The sequence below is a fragment of the Pelecanus crispus genome, chromosome 4 (assembly GCF_030463565.1).
Source record: "Pelecanus crispus isolate bPelCri1 chromosome 4, bPelCri1.pri, whole genome shotgun sequence".
NCBI classification, from domain to species: Eukaryota; Metazoa; Chordata; class Aves; order Pelecaniformes; family Pelecanidae; genus Pelecanus; species Pelecanus crispus.
In genome coordinates this window covers 29,579,908-29,603,054 of record NC_134646.1, presented here as the reverse complement: position 1 = coordinate 29,603,054, position 23,147 = coordinate 29,579,908, and the positions used below count along the sequence as shown (strand labels likewise).

At 41.7% G+C, this 23,147-nt stretch overlaps 1 protein-coding gene across 1 annotated transcript in view; it reads right to left on the bottom strand.

The window, feature by feature from the left end:
* Positions 1-22,579, bottom strand: part of PPA2 (inorganic pyrophosphatase 2) — a 37,423-nt gene extending 14,844 nt beyond the window's left edge. The window contains exons 1-7 of the mRNA XM_075709184.1: positions 22,438-22,579; positions 20,519-20,583; positions 18,773-18,817; positions 10,534-10,587; positions 7,884-8,003; positions 5,395-5,481; positions 4,851-4,977 (exon numbers count right to left, since the gene is read on the bottom strand). Of these exons, the coding sequence (XP_075565299.1) occupies positions 4,851-4,977; positions 5,395-5,481; positions 7,884-8,003; positions 10,534-10,587; positions 18,773-18,817; positions 20,519-20,583; positions 22,438-22,579 (640 nt within the window). The remainder of the gene's footprint in view (positions 1-4,850; positions 4,978-5,394; positions 5,482-7,883; positions 8,004-10,533; positions 10,588-18,772; positions 18,818-20,518; positions 20,584-22,437) is intronic.
* Positions 22,580-23,147: the final 568 nt, after the last annotated feature.

Genomic DNA, 23,147 nt, shown 5'->3' with positions numbered 1-23,147 from the left:
CAACCAGGGGTGGGGGGGATCGATCCTGTTTCTGTGGTTTCAGCCCATAGCACAAAATATAAGGAAAACAGCAGCTCTCGCATCACTCAACAGCTACCTCTTCAGTTCATTAAAAGGCACCATAGAAAAGCTTGAAAGACAGCTTGTCCACCACTTTAAAAACCAAACAGCATCTGTGGAATATCAGGGAGAGACAGAGAAAAAATATACACAGAAAACAGAAGAGTAAGCAAAGAAAAGTAAAAGAAAAGATCACGGTAAGCAGCACAGTGATTTACTGCAATAATATCTACAGAAGCTAGCTGCATATTATGATTTAAAAAATATTTAGATGTCTTTTCCACAGCAGACACTGTTAGACACTTTTTTCTGACCCTGACTGCTTACCTTCCCTTAGAGCTATGTACTCACACTGATGTCAAAAGGGGCTCAGCAAGTACAGCACTAGCAAGCATGTACCTGGCCTAACATGGTTTCATGTCTGCAAGCAAGCCCTACTCAGAGTGACAGAGCAGAAAGGTCAGGCTCTTGCAGGTACACATCAGCACAGACCCACTGGGGTCCAGGCAGTAATTTCTTTATACTGCCTACATACAACCACAGGTCCCATTTTTCTGGGCGCCAAAGCTAAGCACCAAGGGTTAAAAAGAAATGGCTAATCACATTAAGGGTTGCAGTTTAGTCTCAATAAGGAAAATCTCTAGAGGTTGGCACAAACAACTGCTGCTAGCTCTCTGTCAATGGAGTGAGCCAATGCAAACGCAGATCCCAATTCTATCTGGCTTTACAAAAGAGAGCAACAAAAGCATTTGTACAAAACTACCATTTTTAGTACAACAGATGCTGCTTCTTGCAAGCAAAGCTAAAACAACATGCTTGCAGCAAGCTTTCTAAACAAGGTCTGTGGGAAGAGAGGACATATGTTTTTAATAACATCTTATAAACATTTACAGGAAGCAGCAGCTACATTCCATATAAAGGCATTTTGGTGTATTTTGTGCAGCATGGTGTGAGGGGGTAGGAGGGGAGCCTCAGTACAGATAATTAATTTCTTTACATTGAATGCTTACACAAATCCACAACAAAGGTTTTCAGGGCCTCTGCTGCTTCTCTGCATATAAATACACTCACATGCAAGGGTCTATAACAATATATGGCACAAAGTATGCAATATGCTTTGGTTTTGCCATTTAGGGTTTGACCACTTAATTCAAAAAGCCAATCTTGTGTTGCACATTGGAAAAGAAGCATGGCAACATAGCACAGTTAACTGTAACAGTGCCAGCAAATGGTAGCGCAACATAGATGGTAGACATCACCAACTGCTGTTGAATATATCCAGGCATCTTTCCAGTGAGCAATAGCAAAAAACAGCTGCTAAGATTCCAGGTGACTAAATCACCTCCAAAATGCCATCCAGCATGATTTGCCCAATTTGCTCAGGGAAAGCAAGATGACCTTTTGAGAGTCAGACTGTTTCAAACACACTTCCTGTTTCAACTGCCAGCAATTTCCAAAACCTCTTGGCCAACATGAAGATGTCACACACATTTAGACCAAATTACAGCATGAAAATATTGCTCATCCTTTCTGAGCCCAACCTTGTAAAGCACATCAGCTATGTATGTGAATTCCAATATATTAAATTAAACCCAAATTATGAGATAAGCAGACAAGCAGCCTTTCCACTCCAAGAATTTGCTCCTTCTCCTGGCTAGTATTTTACAACAAAAACCAAACCAAACAAAAACAAAAAGCAGCAACAGGATGAGGGGGATGCAGCCAGGCCTATTACACCACTAAGATGTAGTTTTTCAGTGTGCAGAGAGCTTTTAGGGCCCTTCCCAGACTTACTTGGTCTGAAGTTGCTTTGCTGGTCCGCTAATGGCCATCTGCCTAGCAACTGCCTGAGCAGAAACACAACACAGTAGTTTTCAGGTAGCCACAAAGACAGATCTTATTGAAATATATAAATCTGAAGATGTTCAGCTTTAGTCTAAAAGAAACTTTCTCATACAGATACTTGCATCTGACATACAGCTTGTATTTGGAGTTAGATTGTCCCCATACCCACCAGTACTAACTGCTATAATTTCAAACAGACTACCTTCCAAAGTCAGTCCAAAAAGACACTACGCCCCTGCTACTCCCTACTCCCTACTACTGATGACAGTAGTCATACTACTGATGACTGCTACTCCCTACTACTGATGACACACTTCCCACTTGAACAGGTGCTAAGCACTGCTTATCATTCCTGGGTATTGTCACTATACAGTAGAGTTTCTCATTGCTCTGTGTGAAAGAGAGAGTTCTAGGCAGGGTTTCCAATTTAAACCAGTATTTATCAATAAATGCCTGCAGGACACTGTACAGTGGAGTGTTATGAATAAACAATGAGAACTGCTCAGAAGTTGGGACTGCTCAGTTTTAAGTTCTGTGAAGTCTCAGGGAAAAAAAAAAAAAAATATCAACTGCACATATGAGAACGAACACAATCCCAGAAGGAGAATATACAGAGTACCTGGGGTGTGCTTAAAGCAGCAAGAGGAGTTAACACACTGTGCAGGCTCAGGATGGGGTTTGCAAATAATCACCACTCTGGTGTCTCGGAATTATCTTTTCCAAATGTTCACTGGGGGCTGTGCACATACTGAGCTGAAAGCAAATGTGATGATTCTCAGTCCAATTCAAAATGTTTAGCAAATGATACAAAAATAACTGGACAGACTTAGAAGGCAACACTTAGCCTCATCTTTCCCTAGGAGGCCACTGCCGTAACACAGCAGCACGTCAATTATTGAGGGAAATACCAGTTTTATCTGTAGCTGCTATCCCTTTATGCTGAAATAATTAACATCTTTGGGAAGGGGGAAAAACAAGTATAAAAGGACATATTGTACTGCCTACTCTAACAGATTTGTTTGTTTTCAGACTGAAGAAGGATTGCTGTTAAACACTGCAAGCTAGTCATGTTTTGTGAAAGCAGATGGGGGCTTTTTTTTTTTTCTTTCCTTTCCCTTTTTTCTTCCCTTTTGTAAATTCTGGACTGCAACTCCAATCCCAAAAAGAAATCATATTAAACTGGATAAGTATTTCTGCACTTCTCTGAACCTCAGAAGGCCAGTTCTCTTCTTGAAGTTCTGCACCTATTTAAAAAAGGATGCACACAGGAATCCACTACAGGCAATGGTTTGCCTATTTTTTCCCCTTTTTTTTTTTTAAAAAAAAAAGACTAAAACTCTTACTCTCCTCCCAAACAAACTAAAGCTGTAACACAGCTGACATAAATCAGTCATTACCTGAAAAAAACCAAAACGAAACAGAGGGCTTTCAAACAGCACTACTTAACCCAGTGGCATAAACTGCCCCAGTTCTGCCCCTACTTAGTGAAGTCCTTTTAAATTCTCTCACCCACTTTTCTGATTAAACTCTCTCAGAAATTGTTAAGGAAAAAAGGTAAGAGTTAAACAGAACAGCGTACAAAAATAAAGTGCTAATTACTTGTCTTTTAACTACTGACACATATCGCATTTCACTGCACATAATAGAGAGGTTTAAATTGATACTAACATTAACAGCAAACTATTACTTACTATTTCCTTAAGCTGAACTTCTTAATCTCTAACTATCGAAGTAGTTAAAGAGTCATAAACACTATGTAGTAATTCATCTGCCCAATGATTTTAATCAGCAGCAACCCAAGAGTTTCCTTTTCCTCATTTCCTCTTCTCCCCTTCTTTCCCCACAAGCCAAGTACTCTCCATGTGAAAGTAACCTGCAAGAAAACTGAGAATGAAGGGCCAGTCCAGTGATATACTTACTTTACATTCAGAAACCAGGAAAAAGCCTCAATGGCCGAGAAAAATAATTCCTTAAAAAGCAACTGGATAGCCCTATTCCTACAGAAAGGCCACTGTGTGCCTTGGTGCTCCCCACCAACAAAGAGCCAGCTCTGATCATACATACCTGATGGTATGTATGAGTTTTGGTCTCATAACAATCGGTAACTTTTAGACAAACCTCCTCACTTAATTCTCATGATTCCCAGTAACATTGCATTTGAGGAAGTGAACCTCCACTTATCCAGAGTAAAGCTGCATTTTACCTGTGCTGTAAAAACCTAACTCCCTGCAGTTTTAACACATCTGTATCATCATCTTATCAAACAGTCTGCAAGCAGAATTACACCTCACATGCTATTCACATAGACACATTTTAGTACTTAAATTGCATTTGGACACCAGAAGCATGGTGACAAGGATGGCAAGTCTGGACACAGTATTTCCCCCTGCACAGCTAGTCATCATCAAGCTGATATTAGGGTGAGCTGCATTAGCAGTTTACTTTGCAAATTTTCAAGCTAAAATGTGAAACCTTATTGTTCATACCAGGCAACAAACCCTGGAAGTAACCCAGTTACAAGTGACAAAACATTGGAAATGTACAGCCCTTTTCAGAATGCAACACAATGCCTACAAATATAAAAGGAACACACACTTTCAACAAGGAAAATAGCAGTGTGCTACATAATCTGAGTGGGTAAATATGCACTATTATACAGGAGATAAGCCTGTATTTCTAAGAGGTCACTTTCTACAGCAGTTGTGTTTCAGAAGTCAAAAGACTTTCTGCATGACAGGTCCTCTTGAAAATCCAAGTGAACCTTTTCAAAAGCTTAGTGTGAAAGCACATATGCCCTCCTTGAAGGAAGCACCTGATTTAAAACAAACAAAAAAATCTTGCCTTTCCGCTGTCTGCCTCTTCTTGTCTTGAGTGGCCTAAAGTCAGATACCGCTCTACTGTGCTAGTTGCTGACATAACTTGCATTAGGAAAGAAAAATACTTGCCATGGATTTTCTGAGCTTCTGGGTCATCCACACTGATAGCAATTATCTTCCAATCTGTCTCTCCTTCATCAACAAGGGCTAGAACACCCAAGACCTTCACCTGAACAATCTCACCAGAAGCACGAATCTGCAACAGAACATAATCTCGCAAAGATTTGGGAAACAACACACAGAGTTTCTCTTTTACCTTATGGACTAAACAGTTTTACTACTTTTTTGACCAGCAGCTAACAGAATTGCAAGATAGATCTGTAAACCCAGTACACATCTATTTAACACTACTAGCCTCTCCCACCACTGCTATTCTTCAACCCTCAATTCTCCGGTCAGCATTTAAGTAGACAACACAAGCTAGAAAATTTCTCCTTCTCTTTCTACCCTACTTCCCATACACCTTCTTGATCTTCACCCCAAACTGCAAATCAAAAGCATCTCATACTCATTACCATCTTTACTTGTTTTCCATCTGCTTTTCTCTTCCAAAAGTTGTTAAAAATTATTAAATTAACTTTGATAAATTAAATTAATCCTGACTAAGACAAACCTTTGAACCTATTTCACAAACATCAATAGGATCATTATCCCCACAGCATCCTGTATTGTTATCTGTATGGCTTGGATCTTCCCAGGTCTGTCAAGGAAAGAGAATTATCAGTTACCAGATGATCTGCAGTTACAATTCCTCTAACCACTAAATTACTAAGATTAATAAAAACACCAATAAAAACATCAGCTTTCTGAGAACAGTCTTGCTCAATGGGAAAAGAAAAAAAACAAACAAACAAACAGCCAATGGACTGACGTTGAGTAACTCATCCTGACATTCAGGACAAGTAACATGAGGATTACTGAGGACATAGTAACAAAACTAGTAACTGCGTCCGTGACTCAACAGATGCACTTAATCAAATTGCAGTGATTAATGCATCGGAGGACTCTAAATATGTATTCTTCTGGTTACTAGTGGTTGTGGGATTAAGCCAGACATCCTACAATCACATTCTTATTATACTTTTTAAATACCATGGCACTAACATAAGTTGCTTTCAAAAACATCTAGGCTTTGAGCTAACCAAGCTCCTAGGTATGGATTTGTCAGCACCCAATTGGCTTTTTAAAGTGTTTAGATTTAGGTATGACATATTTCAGAGTATTTTGAGATGGGTACATTCCCAGGAACAGCCAGCAGCTTAAGACCAAAGAAGCTTCTCCAGGAGGCAAGTTCAAATCCCTGCTCTAAGCTCTGCACAAGCAAGAATCACAGCCAAAGTTATACTAACTTAATTATCAGACCAGTACTTGTTTTGTCTCTTGCTGGCTAGTAACGAGTGACTCATTCTAAAGTTGAGAGGTTTTCCCAGTAAGAATTTTGAGTCCAATGATGTTTTGTTGAAAAGGTGTTAGAAAACCTTTTTCCAAGGAGCTATACTGTTAGCTCCTGCTGTCCACTGTCTAACCTCCACCTCAAACTTGTTCTTGAGAACTTGACTGATACTAAAATGCAAAACTGTGAAAAGCAAATGCTCAGGTGTTTAGGTGACAGAATCATTACCAAAAAATTGCTGAAGTGGAGTCAAGGGAGAATTTAAACTTAAAACTTATTTTTCCAATACTCTTCCAAAGTGCTTTTTATGTAAGGCTGCATTATACTGGTACTATTCTCCCGCCCAGCTGCACCCCTCCACCTGTAGGTTAAAAGGAAAGCTCGCTAGGAAATGGTATGGTTCTCTGGACAGTACAGCAACTCCTGCAATAATGACAGTCCTACTGTCATTTTTTTCTTCTCTGTTCTACAGCGTAAAACAGCAGCCACAAACACCTACCTTTCTGCCATATACTAGGGCTGAACATCTGGCAACTGCTGATCCTGATTAAAAGTCCTCTTGTGATAATGGAGACACTGAACCGGATTTTGTTTGTTACAGCTGCCAGTAGGAATCTGGAGTATCATCTAGACCTCAACAATTGGAGGTGTAATGATCCAACTGGTATTTTAAAGTTATTACAGAAAATAAAAATGACAATCATCTCCAGCCCTCTCTGTCTCACAAGGTACCAAGGAGAGCTGAACATTTCTCCTGCAGAAAGTGTCATCAGTCCGAAATAATGCACTTTGTGCAGGAAAATATTCAAACATTTAATTTTGGCTTTGTACTAAGGCACACACGAATTTCAAAATATTAAATGGAATTACTGGTTCCCAACTATACCTACTTGAAAACTTGGTCTACTGAGACTGCTGACTGGTTAAGAACTTCATTGCTGTACTCCAACACCTGCCTAGTATCTCCTCTTCAGGGATCAAACACATAAGCAGATTTTCAGGAGTAAACTTTCATTGCTTATGCAGTTAAGGATAAAGAAAATAAATTACTCTTTTCTAGCTCCACCATGTTCTTCAGTACTAATTTAACTCCAATGTGTTATTCACAGAAATGAAAAGAGTTTAAAACCTTAAATTATGCTCAAAATTTCAGCCACTAGTTGGGCTTTTTCAAGGCTCAAAGTTTTGAATGTGTCATGATCAGTAAAGTCTCACAGTTCAGAGAGAAGTTAACTAAGGCAGTTGAGGTTTAATCTGAAAAAGAACAGCCCTTGTGTTCCTCTTTGTTAAGAAATATTAAGAAATCCCAATTAAAATTTATACTGCAATACATGAAAAACCTAAATAAGTTTTGAAAAAAAAAAAGTCTTGTTTAAGCAGAAAAGGGATACTTGACAAAGTATTCTTGAATGGCAGACCATGAAAGTTTAATTCTGTCACTACAGTACAGATAGGCAGACTAAAGATTTGAGGCTTCTTGATCATTTAACTCCTTCCTGAAACACAAGACATATTTACACCCACACCCAAATTCTGATCAAAATTTATGGACACAATAAAGCTCAAAATAAAAAAAAAATCCTAATTTACAAATGTATCAAAGAGAAACATCTCTCTTGCAACTTATTTGCATTCAGGCAGTACCCAAGATTTACAAGGCAATTTACACAGAAGACAGAAAACTTTCACCATTATAACAAAAATGTTACCTGTGGGAGGGCACCATAATTCCATATATAACCCTTGTGAGGAAAGACATTTGCAACATATCGAAGCTTGCCTTTCTTTATATCTTGTTTAATGGGATTCAACGGCTCCTCAGTGGCAATCTAAGCAGATCGTGAAAGAGAGAGAGAGAGAGAGAAAGAAAGAAAGAGAATGAGAGAATGGTAAAATGGAAAGCAATTCATTCTCTACCCAACCAGTCAGGAAGCTCCATCTGGGAGCGTATGTTTGCGGTTTGAGAAGTATTAAAAGTACAATGGCCTCACTCTAAATCTCAAGGGTCATGTTAAAAAAGCAGCTTATTAAGGTTTTAAATAACGTGAAGGATGAAAGGAGAAAAAACCAAAAAAGTCAATGTAGAAGAGAAAGTCATAAATTTATAAGGAGACTGTCCTGGTCAAACATAAATACTGAAAAGAAGTTAGAAGCTCTTGCACTTATAGTACAAGTTCAACAGACATGCAAATGGTGGCACAAGTTCTTCAGACAACAGGGGCTTTGACAGCAACAGGAAATGTTACATCTCCCCTGTTCACTGCTCTCCTATTGCATACATCCCTTCTCTCCATCACCTCTCAGCACACAAACGCTTTGTAGTAAGGACAAGCTCTGCACAGTCACTAAATGCCAGCTTCACACAGATCTGGAACAAGTTAAGCTAGCATTAGAAGGTGGCATTCTTATTCCCAAAGAAGCACTCACAGAAGGACTGAAGTAATTAGAGCTGAACAGTGTATTATTGTCATCAACCTCCCCAGAACCTCAAATACAAACCCACTGCCATATAAGTTACCTACCACACATCAGCTAATTCACTGTAACCATCATTTTCACGCTCCACACCACAACCCAATCCATGTTAGCTTGGCTCTTGCTTACAAACCCTCATCTGAGTGGCATCACATTTGTTACAGGCTATGAGCACACGCTGGCTCAGGTGGTACATAGCTTGCATGCATAAGCACACAGCCCTTAGTCCATATTCATTTTACAACATACCTGTCATTTACCTAAAGCATCACCACCAAAGCCATCCCAAAGAAATTCCACCTTTCTGACCTACACCAAATTGTCCATAGGATGCACTTATTCCACAAGTAAACCCTCCCCAAGAGCTGAGATCAAGGTTCATACATTTCTGGTTTCACACTTGATTCTACCTGCTTCTGGTCATAACTTAACAGTGAAGACCTCAAATATGCCACCTGGAACTTTGACAGAAGTGGAGCTCAGCAATGCTTTTTCTTGATGTAAATCGGGACAAAGAGGAGTAATTGACAACAGCAGACAAAATCTCAGGAAAAGCACCTTCAATAAAATCAAGGGAAGAACAACAGAAATACAACAAACTGATGAACAGGAGATCTGGCACTGGAGATGTAGCAGCGGGAAACATTCATCCTAAGGCAAGGTTTAATTTCCTACAGTCTCCATTCCATGTGAGGGAATCTCAGCATGGAGATACAGACAAGACCTGGTATTAGCACCTTACCACAGTCTGGACTGAAGGACTGCCAGGACACAATGGCAAGACAAGACAATTGCCTTAATGATTAATGCAGGAAATTTCAAGTATATTAAAAGTTATCGATTAGAGAACTACATCTGGTCTCCTCTCTCAAGCCAGAAAAGCCTAAACCCACTGATTTCTGAACCTGACAGCACCACAAACTTTTCTACCCTTGACATAACGTGCCGAGAGAAGGGGAGGGAGAGCAACCTGAGCTTTACAGAAAGAGTTCAAATAGTGTTGTCAAAGGGAAATTCTGCAAAAGAGAATTCAACTTCCACAATAAGTCATCATCTTAAAATACCAGGTAAATATCCAAGGTAACCCTGCTTGCAGAACAAAAACTATGGCAGTAAACACAGATCAAATGATTTTCCACCATCAGGGAAAGGAGAAAACAAAATTCTGAAATAACAGGCTGGGGAGGTTCTTTGGCGTTATTTTTAATAATCAAAATAGTTAACAGCTCAACAACAAACTTCCTTAAAAGCATCCAGGAAGCATCCCTAAAATTAATACAAATGTTCAAGAAGATAGAACATATCCTGGTGAGATCTGTGTTTCACGAACACTACAGATGAAGCATTACTCAGCTTCTATATCGTAACCGCAGAGGAACAACCTACTAGGCTCTACTTTTAAAATATCTCCCTGCAGGAGTAGATGCTTTCAGTCAGTGAGGTCCCCAAGTATTTTTTTGTCACAATGAAATGCCTTTTCATTTGCAACGCCATTTGTCAGGATTTGGCCTAGCACGCTATACAGCGGAAATGAGGGGAATTAAATCCTCTGAGTGGAATTCTCTATGAGCGAGCAAGACTAAATGTTGGACAATGTCCTGCAAGCCAGTACTCTAGGACTCTGTTGCAGGTATGCTACACTCTGCAGTCAGAGGGCTGTCAAGAAGCAGTGCTCACCTGCAGAAGGAAAACAAAATTAGAACCTCAACATTTCTTGTAATTGCAAGGAAAGTGTATGCACAAATTCAAATCAATTTTTTAACAGGAGATAATTTTATGTGTAAGGAGTAATCCACACTTTGATTAAACTCTGACTATTGGAAGCCACTGCATTGTCATAACTTTCACAAATACCTATATTATCAAGGTATTTTTCTTAATTACCTCCATTTTTGCATTCGTCCAACGAGGCACTTCTACAATCATATTAAACAGGACCTAAAACAAAAAAACCAACAACAGAACTGAAAATAAAATCCACTTGGCAATTAGTATTTTATAGTAAGACAAATTCTCTCCTCTATATTCAGCAGCAACATATACCACATCTCTCTGTTCCAGCTGCTTTGACGTTAAGTACAATTCGTTTAGTTCTGCACAATGATATTCAACCTCCTTCATTCATCCTTTCCTCAACCCACCCCTTTGAGAATATGAACAACTACAAGTAGTGGAAATCCACGTTTTTTATTCCCATATCAATATTACTCTTCACAAAATGTTCAGAAAGTCTATGGAATGGTTTGCCACAAGGCAGTGGTTCAGCTGACTAGTCAAAAGGATTGGGCATTTCTACAGGGCAGAGTTAGCTTCCCTCAAGCACTGTAAATGACAATGTTTTGTTTTTTTCCCCTGAGGATTTATTTCTTCAGGCCCTCCTCTTTTCCTCATTCATTTTTTTAAAAACCCATGTGAATGCAGCAACCACAGACATTTCTGAGTCTCAGACAAATCTGGTTGAAGTGAGGCAGAATGAATCCAAAAGTGATGGCAGAGGAAGGACACGGACAGACACCTCATGTTTGCATTAGCCTTCTTCCTAATAGAAACTGAAGTTAAAGTTGTTTAAGAAGGAGGTGTGGGGGAAATAAACCTAAAACATGTAAACTTTCATGCTTTTAGAAGAAAAATAAGTAATCTACGCCCTTCTTACTGAGGAGGTTAAAGTGACATTTTCCAAAGAGAAAAACTCTGTGTAACTGCCATAGTATTTCTTCTTCTGAAGCTGTCGGAGTTAAGCATTACCAAGGAGTAGAGTATTAATAGAAATGGGTAACTAGACCAAGCCACCCAGCAATGTCCACAACCTATTTTTTCCTAGATTACTAAAATAACCCCAAAATACCACATTGCCTGGAACATCTCTTCATAACCAAACCTGCATTGGTACTAAAAATCACAATGGTTCAGGAAGGACAAAACATGTTTCTGCAGAAATGTGTAGGGAAAAAAAAATAAAGTTAAAGCAACCGAAGACTTGCACTGACTCTTTAACTACACTGCAATTAAGGCTCCAGCAGACTCCTTAAATATTTGTATTTTTCCTCCTTGTATCCTGCAGCTGCAACAAACAAATAACCATTACCAGGGTCAATGCCACAGTCTGATTAAAGTAATTCCAATGGTTCCATGATCTTCTCCTCCCAAACAAACCTGGAATGTGGAAAGCAAGAAAGCAAAGGAAAATCCCAACTGTCACTCAGCGTTTCTCCCACGAGATCACAAGCTATGTGATATCAATTCACCATCCATAAGTACTGTGCCCATACTGCAATCAGTGGCATGTCAGATGGAATCACTTTTCCCAATCAGGTCCTAACAGAGTAAGAGAAAGAGAGGGGTGCTTCAGATCAGTTTCATAAAGTACACCTTATGTATACAAGAACAGTTGAAATAGAGAAGTAATCAGAAAGAGAGCTCAAGGATGTCAACACTAAGGAAGCAGACAGAACAAAACAACATACATGCAGCAGCAGGTAAGGGAAGGGTTCGAAGAGAGCCAAATAAAGTCTGCACATCTGTCTGGGAAACACTTGGGAAAAAAGACATGCACAGCATGAAAGCCAGTGCTGACAAGAAACTCTTAGGCAACTGCCAAGCAGGTCAAAGAATTGTTCTGACTGGTAGCTACAGGCAGAAAACTTACAAACTGCTCCTGGAATGACACCCAGTGTCTTCACCACAATCCTGTATTTTTATTGTTCAGATGCCACTGTACATTGACCATGTCTAATACAATGGCTTCAGCAGCCTGTAAATCTTGGGTTTGAGCTTTAATTGACCAAGAGTTATTCCAGGTCTTCACCAAAACAACTCTCAGGACTGGACAACAACTAGACTGAAATGAATACAATGCAGCTCTCAAAAACAAAAAATCACTTGGGTTTAACTCAGCTCTAAGACCAGGCCTTCATAATTTGTGGTATTAGTCAAATGTGAATTGTCAGGAGTCTTAAATGTGACAGCCTGACACATTAATTTGTATGCAAAAAAATCCCCGAAAGTACTCTCTCTAATGCTAAGCTGCCACAAGCATTTACAAGAGATTAATAACTTCATGCAGTGCTTACATTTAAAAATAAAAGTTTTATTTATAGGGCAATCACATTTTCACAGTGGTGAGACAGGATTCACTGGTGTGGAAACGAGAGCACATACTAGATAGCTTGACAGACAGAGAGAAGTATATTCCTCTGGTTTTTTAGGTGTTTTTTCCTCCTCTTTCCTACCTTATTTTCCTCCTTGCCTAAGTATCACCCAGGAATCTTTCCATCACTTATTTTCCCAGACCAAGCACCTATTCCTTCTGACCACTTGAATGTTCTCCCCCATCCCTTGCTGCAAAACCACCCCTGCCTCAGCTGCAAACAGAAACGCAAGTGTCAGACACCACCTGTCTTCACAAATTACCATCTGCATATGCCATTCAGTGGTTAGTTTTGGATGGTGAATGCATCTGGTAATTGGTATTTTTATCTTTATTTTAAATCAGTAAACCAACAAATTCCACCTCACCAAACCCCCAAGTGAGCACTTACACCCCCTCAAGCAATGGTGAGGCTGTTTCAACAGCCCATTTGACACACCTTCCAGTGACAGAAAAAAAGATCTCTCATGAAATGAAAACTATTGCTTTGGGAAGTTTACCATTTAACTGCCTTAGTATAACAGCAGTCAACTGGTCTGCCTATGAGATCATTGCTTGCTGCAGTCCAGATTTAATGCAACTCTGCAAGCGCCTAATATAGAAGGGTCTCTACTTCGTGACAGCAGACTGTACAACAGGCCAGATGGAGTAGTTCCTACAGGATAGCCTCATGCCAACTCTACTGGCTGATGGTTTCTTCAGAAGGACAGTCTCCTTGAGCACACAAAAAGCAGAGGAAACAGTTTCCTAGATGCAGAAATAGGGGCAGAACCCATCCGCTAGGGCAAGTGACCTGACAGCCCAGAGGGACTTTCAACCCAGGGTATTACGTAGCTTGTTTGACTTTGGGTTAATGTGGACACAAGACAGACATTTGTACTTGTGCTCTATTATACCTCGAAGAGGTGATGGGGGGGTGGTGGGAAAATCCATTTGCTCAAAGAAGTCAAAAGTACATTTCCTAATTCCTAAAACTGAATATGAAAATCAGCAGAAAATTACATCAGAAGGAACAACCAGTATGTCTAAATGATATCCTTTATTTACTAAGAACTACACGCTAAGTACATTACATGGGAACTCATGTAGGATGTAAGTGTTTGCTTTATCGGGGTGTTTTCTTTAACACTGCTTGGCAACTTACTGCATTCCATTTCAGTTGAACATCATTTTTAATGTATCACCATATCATTTTTGCTGAGACAAGTAAGAATCTCTCTTTTGCACAGAGAACAGGAACCATTTTTGGTTTTTGAAGTAAGAAAACCACAGAAAGATAAAAAGATACACTTCAACATATTCAAACAGCAAGTGTTGAGAAAAGCAAGGAAAATATAGACTGCTGTACCTGGGTAAACTGTGAGTCAGCGTTCTCTCCACTAATACTGACGGCCAAAAATAACTGCTAGCTCTGGCCGTACAGATTCTTACAGAAGGTAACTCATTTTGACCAGGGTTTGTTATTACAAACCTGAATATCACAGGAAGAAAGAAAAAAAAAAATTAAGCACACTTCTGACACTATTTTTACAACCTACCCTTCTGGACTCCCACACACCCTTCTCAGAAACAATTCTTCCTTATCTAACTTTCCCCTTCTTGTTCAACTATTTCCTTTCCCAGTCTTTCCACGTTCCTTAGCTGGTACATTTGAGGGGAGGGTTTTGAATAGGTAATGATATTGCTCAAGGGTTGCAGCACTTAATGCTCAACTCTGAAAGTTCAGCTAATTTGAAGAAGTGGAGCAACCTATAAAGAGCAAGGAAAGTGACAAAACAAGACAGAGAGAGGAAGAGAAACTCAGTACAATTTCATAAAATGATAAACATCACTTTTTAAGGCCTGATTTCCATTCACCATCACCCTTGCGTGACAGGGAGAAGAGATATGCTAAAGCTTACAATTACTTTACTCCTTTTTATAGTAGAGAGCTCAAAAAAAAAAAAACAACCCAAACATCTGAAAGTATTAGAGGCAGCATTTGGGGGCTACTGACCCTTCCTCACTGAGAAGTTCTGAGCTCACAAGACAGAAGAAAAAGCAGCTATCATTTTCATTTCTTTTCCGTCTGCTCATTTGCAATCTTGCAGGGATTCTCATCAGCCATCAACTGAACATGGCAGCATGCACCTGAAGACTAATGAGAACTGAAAAGATGAGCTGCAGTCCAGCAGCAGTGTGAACAAAGGATGATGTTTCAAAGGAAAAAGAAAAAAAAAAGGAAAAAAAGGAGAACGAAAATAAGGGCTGTCATGAAATACAATCAGAAATAAATGGAGAGGGGCTTGCTTATAAAATGAGTACCCATGTTATAAGCATTCCCAGTGTAACACTTGCTACGAGGTATCTGCCAATGAAAACAACAAACCAGATGCCAGCAACATCTGGAGACCAAATATACTGTATCTAAATGAGAAGTCAATGGAACTTTTCCAATATAAATTAACATGCCACATAGCAAAAAAGGAGTGCAGTGCCCAACATAAATGCAAAGTGCCCACAGCCTCTTCATAGGGTACTTCCCTCATGTTATAGTGAAAACAGAGTCACGAATGCTATGTAAGTAAAATTTGGAACACACAAATCCCTGAACACACATAATGGACATACTACAGCCCAGGTTACATACACCAAAAAAATGTCTAATGTGACCAAAGAAAGTGACAGAGGCTGTAGTAAAGACCAAATACAAAGTCATTACAAAGTTTGCACCTGCACTGCACAGGAAATGACAGCTTTTCCTTTCTTAGGAAACATACCGACTTTATCGTAAGGCAACTCTGACACCAGTTTTGAATACTGTTCCAAGCATAACGCCCTCTGATGATCACCTATTCAGACTGCACAACCACTCTGATGACCCCTTATATCTCACCTGACTAGCTAATCTATCAGAAGTTTTTGCCTGACAGAAGGAATTCAGCTGAAGTCCACAAGAGCAGCACTGTGCAACCCACAGGATGCAACAAAACAAAAGCCATCTTGTTTCTTTCTTTGTATTTTTTTCTTTTTCAAATGCTCTTGGGGGTGTCTCCAAGTTAGAGGAGTATAATCTCTACATGCTTGGACAACTTCCTTACCAAGGCCAACATTTTAAATAAAACTTTGTATTCAAGGACACCTGGGTCCTCTGAATGAGATGACATGTGAATACTTTACCAAAAATGTACAATGACAAGTAGATTAGAAACCCTTTCACTACAGCAGGGAACCAACATGTCATATCTATCTTGAAAAGAAAATTATGACCTCTTCAAACCTTCTTCCTGCTAGACATGAAGACCACATTCAACAATCAGCCTCACACAGTTTTGACTGTAACCACAGTGGAAACATCCACTCTTCCAGACACAGATGTGAAACTTTTGATACCTTTCACAGAGCTTTACTTGGGCAGGAGTGGATTCTGAGTGTCTGCAACACTTAAGACAAAGCAAAGGTTCAGACTGCAAGCTGGTAATAATTTTGAGACTGAAGCTGAATATGATTTCTTCGAGCATAGTTTCTCCCTCATAGTAACTTCTCTCTAGTCTTCAAACACCCAAAAAACATGTGAGAAAGCAAAAAGATCAGTTGTCAACAGTGACCGCAAAGCTAAACTTAATTGAGATTTTGGAAGGTCTAAGAAGTTGCAAGAAATGGCTGCACTACTGAGAACAGTTCATACAGAAACACTACAGCGTCTCCCTTAGAACTACAAGCCGAGACTGCAAAACAGCTAACAGACTTGTATGATGTGCATTCCCCTATCCCATGAATGCTGAAAGCTGAAACGCCTCAATTTTGAGACCTTCTTTTCTGGCATCAGGAATGCCAAGAACAATTTAAAGTAGATTAAACAGACTAAGGAGACTCATGCAGAATTATCGTCATTTTCCGTACCTAAACTGCCATCTGATGAACACCAGTTCAGCATAATTTAAGACACACTCTTAAGAGGGCTTGCCCTTGTGTAGAGTAACAAATAACTCCCACCCTAAAAGCATAAGTTTTAAAGATGCCACTGTGTTTCCAGGACAAGAAGAGCTATCACCTTTGAATTCTGGCCAAATTCAGTGCAAGGATCAACTGAATACCAGGTATCAATAGTAGCCTTTGTATCCCTAGACAAGAGTAAGGAGTACAGTGCTTCAAAGGTCTTTAGAAATCAGTACATGGCATTAAATTCCTTATTTTCCCTTCATCCCCTGATTAAGCTATGTTTTGCCTGTTTGCACACAGGTATGCATTTCTCACCAGGCCAAGGTGAGGAGAGCTGCTGAAAGGACCAGTGTAAGAAGAAACTGCTTTCCTGAACACAAAGATCCCTCTATTTTCTCTCTTCTCCCCAACTCCCAAAGATGATGATGAAAAAGGGTTTTCTAAATGATTTGCATTCTCACATTTCACCATTTAAGTAAAGACCAAGCATGTTTGGGAAGCCTATAGCCTGCATGTTTGTTTGCTTACTCTCATCAGACGCCCACAATGACTGGAATGTACGTTTGCCTTTGCTCATTTTCCATAATTCTATTAAGCCACAGTCCAGAGCTCTCTTACAGCAGGAGTTATGTGAAGCAGCTCTGGAGTCTACACTGGCCCAGGAAGCAAGAGCTGCTCAGCTTCACCGGCATTTCCGCCCCCCCCCCCCCCCCCCCCCCCCCCCCCATAGGCTGATCCAGAGATCAGAAAAAGGGTACTAGAAATGTGGTTTTCAACAAGCTATCATGCTTCCCACTACACAGACAAATACAGTTTTGAACAGTTTTAGACACTGCATAAAATAGGCTTTGCATCTTCACAACTGGCAGGTATTGTCACAGTATTCATAAGCAGGTAAGAAACAGAATACTTGACTTCCAGCAAGAGCAGTAATTACGAATTCATGTTGCAAGACAATGATTTTTCAGAAAGGCTAGTGGCACATACTCTTTCTCCTCAACACTTCATCTTCAGGCACGATTCTACGTCTACTAAATAGTACTTAAATGGGCATCAAGCAACAGGAAATCTAAAAAGCATTACCTAGGCATTGTAGCTTGAATGAATCACAGGGCAAAGGGAGAGGAAATGCATAGTACAGGATTGTGTAGGGGCTGGTGTACAGTAGAACCACCGGTGTACTAGTTGCAAAACTATGAGAACCCAGACAGTTAGGACAGTTCTTTCACATCAGATGGGTGGTTACAGTTTTGCAATATGACTGGCCAAACAGATATTGAGAAGATAGATTGGGACACACACAGACACATCATGGCCTTAAAGCATAGTTGGTTTCATTTTTTTCTTTCACTTCCTTCCACCGATTTTTAGGTACTCCTATGCCAGGGAAAGCACTGCAAAAAAATGCTATGTTTTTAAAAGACACTTATGTAAACAAATCCTGTTTCACAGAAAGAGCCCCAGGAGGCCTTCCATGAATTTTTGGGCTTCTGTTAGGCTTAACTTCAGTGCTGGTTAATGTTGAACCATTAGCAGATGTGGTTTTTCCTCTCCTTGGGCTTCCCAGATGAGTACAGAAAACCACATATCCTCAGTTCTAAAAAGCAGATACTAAGTCTAATTTCTGCCCTAATATACTTAGGATTTCTTAGGTTTTGTATATATACCAAAGATTACCCACAGTCAGAGCATAATAAATATTTCATTAACAGGTTTTTTTGCAAATGTTTCTGAATGCAATAGCAAAAAAGATAAAACGTATCTACACTGCAATAGTTGTAAAGAACCTTTCAAAGAGTGGTATAAAGGTGTTTGCCTTTGAGAACATCTTGATGAATAAAAGAATGCTGACATTTCTGGCCCATTCGAAGAGGAGAATATTAAATCCTTTAAGCTTTCTCCTCCTAAAAGACTTGCATTTGAAGATATGTCAACTATATTCAGTGAGAGCAAGTTCACTTTGCAGAATAGTGAAGCAATGTTGGAAAGTAATAAAGGGAATAGTGGGGGGGGAGGGGGAACCCCCACAAAACACCAAGACAAACTTAGCAGTACCTCACTTCCGGTAGTCTTTGACCTCTTTGCAGGAATCTCTTTATCCTATAGGGAAAGAGTGAAGTAAAGAAGTGCATAAAGAACATTAGAGAGCAGTACTGTATTCACATAAAATACAGCCAACAGTAGTTTTCAATGCAACTGAAACATCCCTTTGTGAGCATAAAGGCCTAAGCTATAGCTTTTAAAAGTAAGTACTCAGTCCTGTTTCATTGTGAAATTATAACCTTCCAGATGTTAACAAAGGAAGGTAAAAATGTACAAGGGCACATCCACTTTCTCCCAGCTACTAAAAAATTCAAGCCACAATTTAGGCCTGTCCTCAACTCACTAAAAACACAGAGTCATCCTTCTGTTCAGTTGAAAAAGATAAAAACCAAACCAGGCAAACAAAAGCAGTATGCAAAAATAAGGCTGGAGTTATCTGTCATAAAACAAAGTCCACAAAGAGCAGACCAGGGGAGTGAAAGAATATAACATACAACTCCTTATGTCACCCTCTTGCAAAGAAGGCAAAATTAACAGAGACCTTCACAATGACTCCCTTTCTTGCTGCCCCCCTCAGGCCCCTATGTCCTGTGGAGGGCTCTTTCCTTGCTCACACACCAGAATGAAATCCTCTCCACATTGATCACACATCGCTGTACTATAATTTAATCTACAGAAAAATCACAGACTATAATCCACCCCTCTTAAACTCTGGATGCAAGGACAGCAAGGCTCCCAGGGAACGTGTGATGAAAATGCCCATTGCTTTTCCAGCAATAGCACCCATTGAACAGAGCATCTTAGTAACGACTCTCTCATCTGAAAGAGACTTACCTCTTCCATTGACTAGCATGCTTAAGGTCTGCTGATCAAAAATGTTTCATGCGTATTTTTAATCTCTCTTTTTAAATAATTCAAGAGATTGGTTCATTAGTTCAGAAGTCTCAATCTGAACACGTTACAACTGCTGACCTTTCTCACCATTCATATCATCCATAGAGACCCAGCAACAAATCAAGAAAACGGTCGAAACCCTCCCAACCTGTTTGTGCAACAAGCATACCATAATAAGCAAGTCTAAGTCTAAACCAAAGACTGGCAGTTCCCAACGGTGACACATAAAACAGGCGTTTCATTATTGCTGTAATGAAACTCCAGGGAGTGTGGCTAACAAGACGTGAAAGTGCTCAGCTGCACCTCATGCCTTGTAATTCTCCAAAGGTATGATTACCACTTCTCTCTTGGGCATTATTGTTGCCTTCCAATTATAATGATCCTTTAGGGAATTAATGAAATACACCCTAAGTTACATAAGTGTGTGCTGTACATCCCCTACTGCAAGGAAATGTACACTTTTAATTGCAGATGTAGAAAAATGCCACGTTAAAAAGAGTAAGAGTAGAAAATGAATTCAAGAACATATAAACACAAACCTTAAACATAGAGGAGAACAAGATACAGTGAGGGTTCTCCCCACCCTCAATCACTTGGAGACTTAAAGAGGACACTTAGGCTTGTCTGCAAAGTAATCGCTATGTTTCGCTGCAAGTTACTGAACTCAGCAGAGAAAATCTGGCAGTTATCGTGCCTTTATTACATAAGGAATCAGCCTGGGTTAAAATGGTCCTTTCTGGTGCTATACATTTGTCTGTTAGCTGCTTAAAAAAATGCTTTTAAAAACTGCGTTTTTACCTAAAGAATAACAACAAAATTGTTATCATTTTGAAATTAATTGTGTTTCAAGGCATAAATACATACCTCTTTAGATCCAGCAAACAGTGGAATGTCATGAAATGGGGAAATGTATTTACCATCTGCATTCTCTGAAAAACAAAACAAAAAAGTAGCATTACAATTCTAAAGATATGCCATAAGATGTTGGTATTGCTAACTATTATGTGTTACATAAATGTATGATACGACACAATTATGCATCGCTTAAACTTTTTCTCAAGTTTAATTCCAAGGATGAAAAAAATAACCTACATGCAAGACAAGGAATTCGATTGTTTGACAAGGACTCCTTAGAATCAAAATTATTGCTTTAGTATTCAATACCACACTTCTCTTCTGACTACATGGCAATACAAGCTATGTAAAGATGAGAAGATCCTTTCATTCTCTTTTCTTCTCCTCCCCAGCAATACACAACCATTAACAGAGAAAAAATATACCAAGGGAACCTCATTTCCATGAGCAATCAGTGAATTCATCTGGGTTTCTAGCAACCAGATGACTTCACTGCATTTCTAATAAACTGAGTTTCATGGCCACAAAAAGAAAGTCCCCCAACATACTAGGCCAAAGTCTGACCAAGAGAACAAGTGAGGGATTGGACAATTGCCTAGGCCCTAGAAATGAAATAACCATGCCTCAAAAACAGCAGAAATTGACATTAACTTAACAGGGTCCGAATCTACACCTCAGCCTTGCTCCCACTGTAGAAAGGAACAAAACTCTCTGGAGTGGGTGCTTAAGCTTTTCAAACTACTCAAACTTTTCAACATACTAAAAGCCCAAGTACTGCATCAAAACAGAAACATCAACAACAATGTACTGTGCTAACACAAATCTCAAGGAGTTTCTCCTCTGCTAGCACCCCTATTCACAATAAAGAGAAAATCAGACAAGGGACTTCATTTAGCTTTGGACTGTACTTTGACCACCTCAGCAAAAAGGAGTACATGGCGGTTGTTCTTGCAACTCCTAGAAGCCTCCCAGATAAGCCAAAGTTTAGCGGTAGGCTCCGTATTCCTACTAGCTAAAGTGACCTGCGCTGGATGAGCTCCTGCGCTGGATGAGCTCCTGCGCTGGATGAGCTCCTGCGCTGGATGAGCTCCTGCGCTGGATGGCAGGGCCCTGGGGACTGAGCACAAGGGAGCCCTGGCAGGGTACACGACGCCTCCGCTTCTCTCACACCAGCGGACGTCAGAATTAACTGCTTGTAAGTCAATGGACCAAAAACGTACAAAACCACTGCGAAAGAAGGGGCGTACAAATACACAACATTGTTACTAACATGCGTAATACTGAGACTGCAGGCTCCCAGCTCTCACTGGGTTTTGAGAAGCCTCCTGGAGCGCTGCCCGTGCCCTCCCTGTGCCACTTGCTGCTGCTGGCCCCAGCGGCCCCTCGGGGCTGCAGCCCCATGTTTTGGATGCCAGCCTCCCCTCACCGTGACGTTTCTGGAGGGAGGACCGGCCTGGTCACAGGGCCCAGGCCATGCTCCCCCTGGGCTGTCACGCCGCAGAGGTGAGGCAAGGCTCCCACGGCCAAGGCTGTCCTTCGGGTCCCAGAGCACCCCGTGGCCTTTGCGCCCAGGCTGCCCCCACACCGCACCGCACCAGGGCAGCGCCTCACCCCCGGCGCCCCCAGCACCGCTTCACCCTCCAGGGCCCTTCGCGTGGCTGGGGAAGGGCACGGCTGTGCCCCGCACACCAGCCCCCAGGCCCGAGCGAGCCCAGCATCCCCTCCAAGAGCGGATCTGCCGGGAAACCCCTTCGCTCTCCACACAAAACTGCCGCCCTGGAGCGGGGGGCGGGAGGCTTAGGGGCGACACCTCAGCAGGAGCGGGCAGCCGCCGCCGCCATCACCTCTCCCCACCGTGCGCTCCCCCCCCACCCCCCCCCCCGAGGCGGGGTAGCAGAGGTTTATGGAGCCCGTGGGCTGCTACTTACTAAAGTAGAGGCGGTAATCGGGCGAGTTGGGCCGCCCCCGCTGCTCCGTGCCGTAGTGGGCCATGCCGCCGAGCCAGCGGCGCGGCGGCCGCCCCCACCCCCGCCCCACCAGCAGCCGCACCAGCCCCGGCGGCGCGCGCATGATGGCGGCGGCCGCCTTCCCTCCCCTTCCTGCGGCCGCCGGGCCTGCGCCGCTCCCGCCGCGCCGCGCCGCGCCGCGCCGGCCCCCCGCCCCCCCTGCCCCCGCCGGGGAAACCTCGCACGGCGGCGAAGGGTGCTGCCGGCCGCCGGGGGCTGCTGCCTGTCCCCTCCTGCCCCACCGGCGAGGAGAGAGAGCCGCCGCCTCCCGCCCGGCCGCGGCTGCCACCTGAGGGAGGGCACGAGGTTTAGCCCCCAGAGGCCCAAAATGGCGGCGGCGTCCCGCACGGGCCCCCTTGAAGAGGCGGGTGTGTGGAGGGGGGGTTTTCCTGAGGGGGTGGCTGCTGCCGCTGCTGAGGCCAGGGTCAGCACCTCAGAGGAAGAAGGATGCTGCAGGGTGCAGGCCCAGGCTCAAGGGAGGGCTCCGCTGAGGTGAAAACAGTCAAAAACCCACCACCTGAGGTGGCAGGTGTTCCCCAGCGGGACCCGGGCATGCCTGAGCAGGTGGTACCCCCAGCTGTACCCATGCTGAGGTGCTTTCGGGCCACCAGCACTGCCAAAGGTGTGGATGC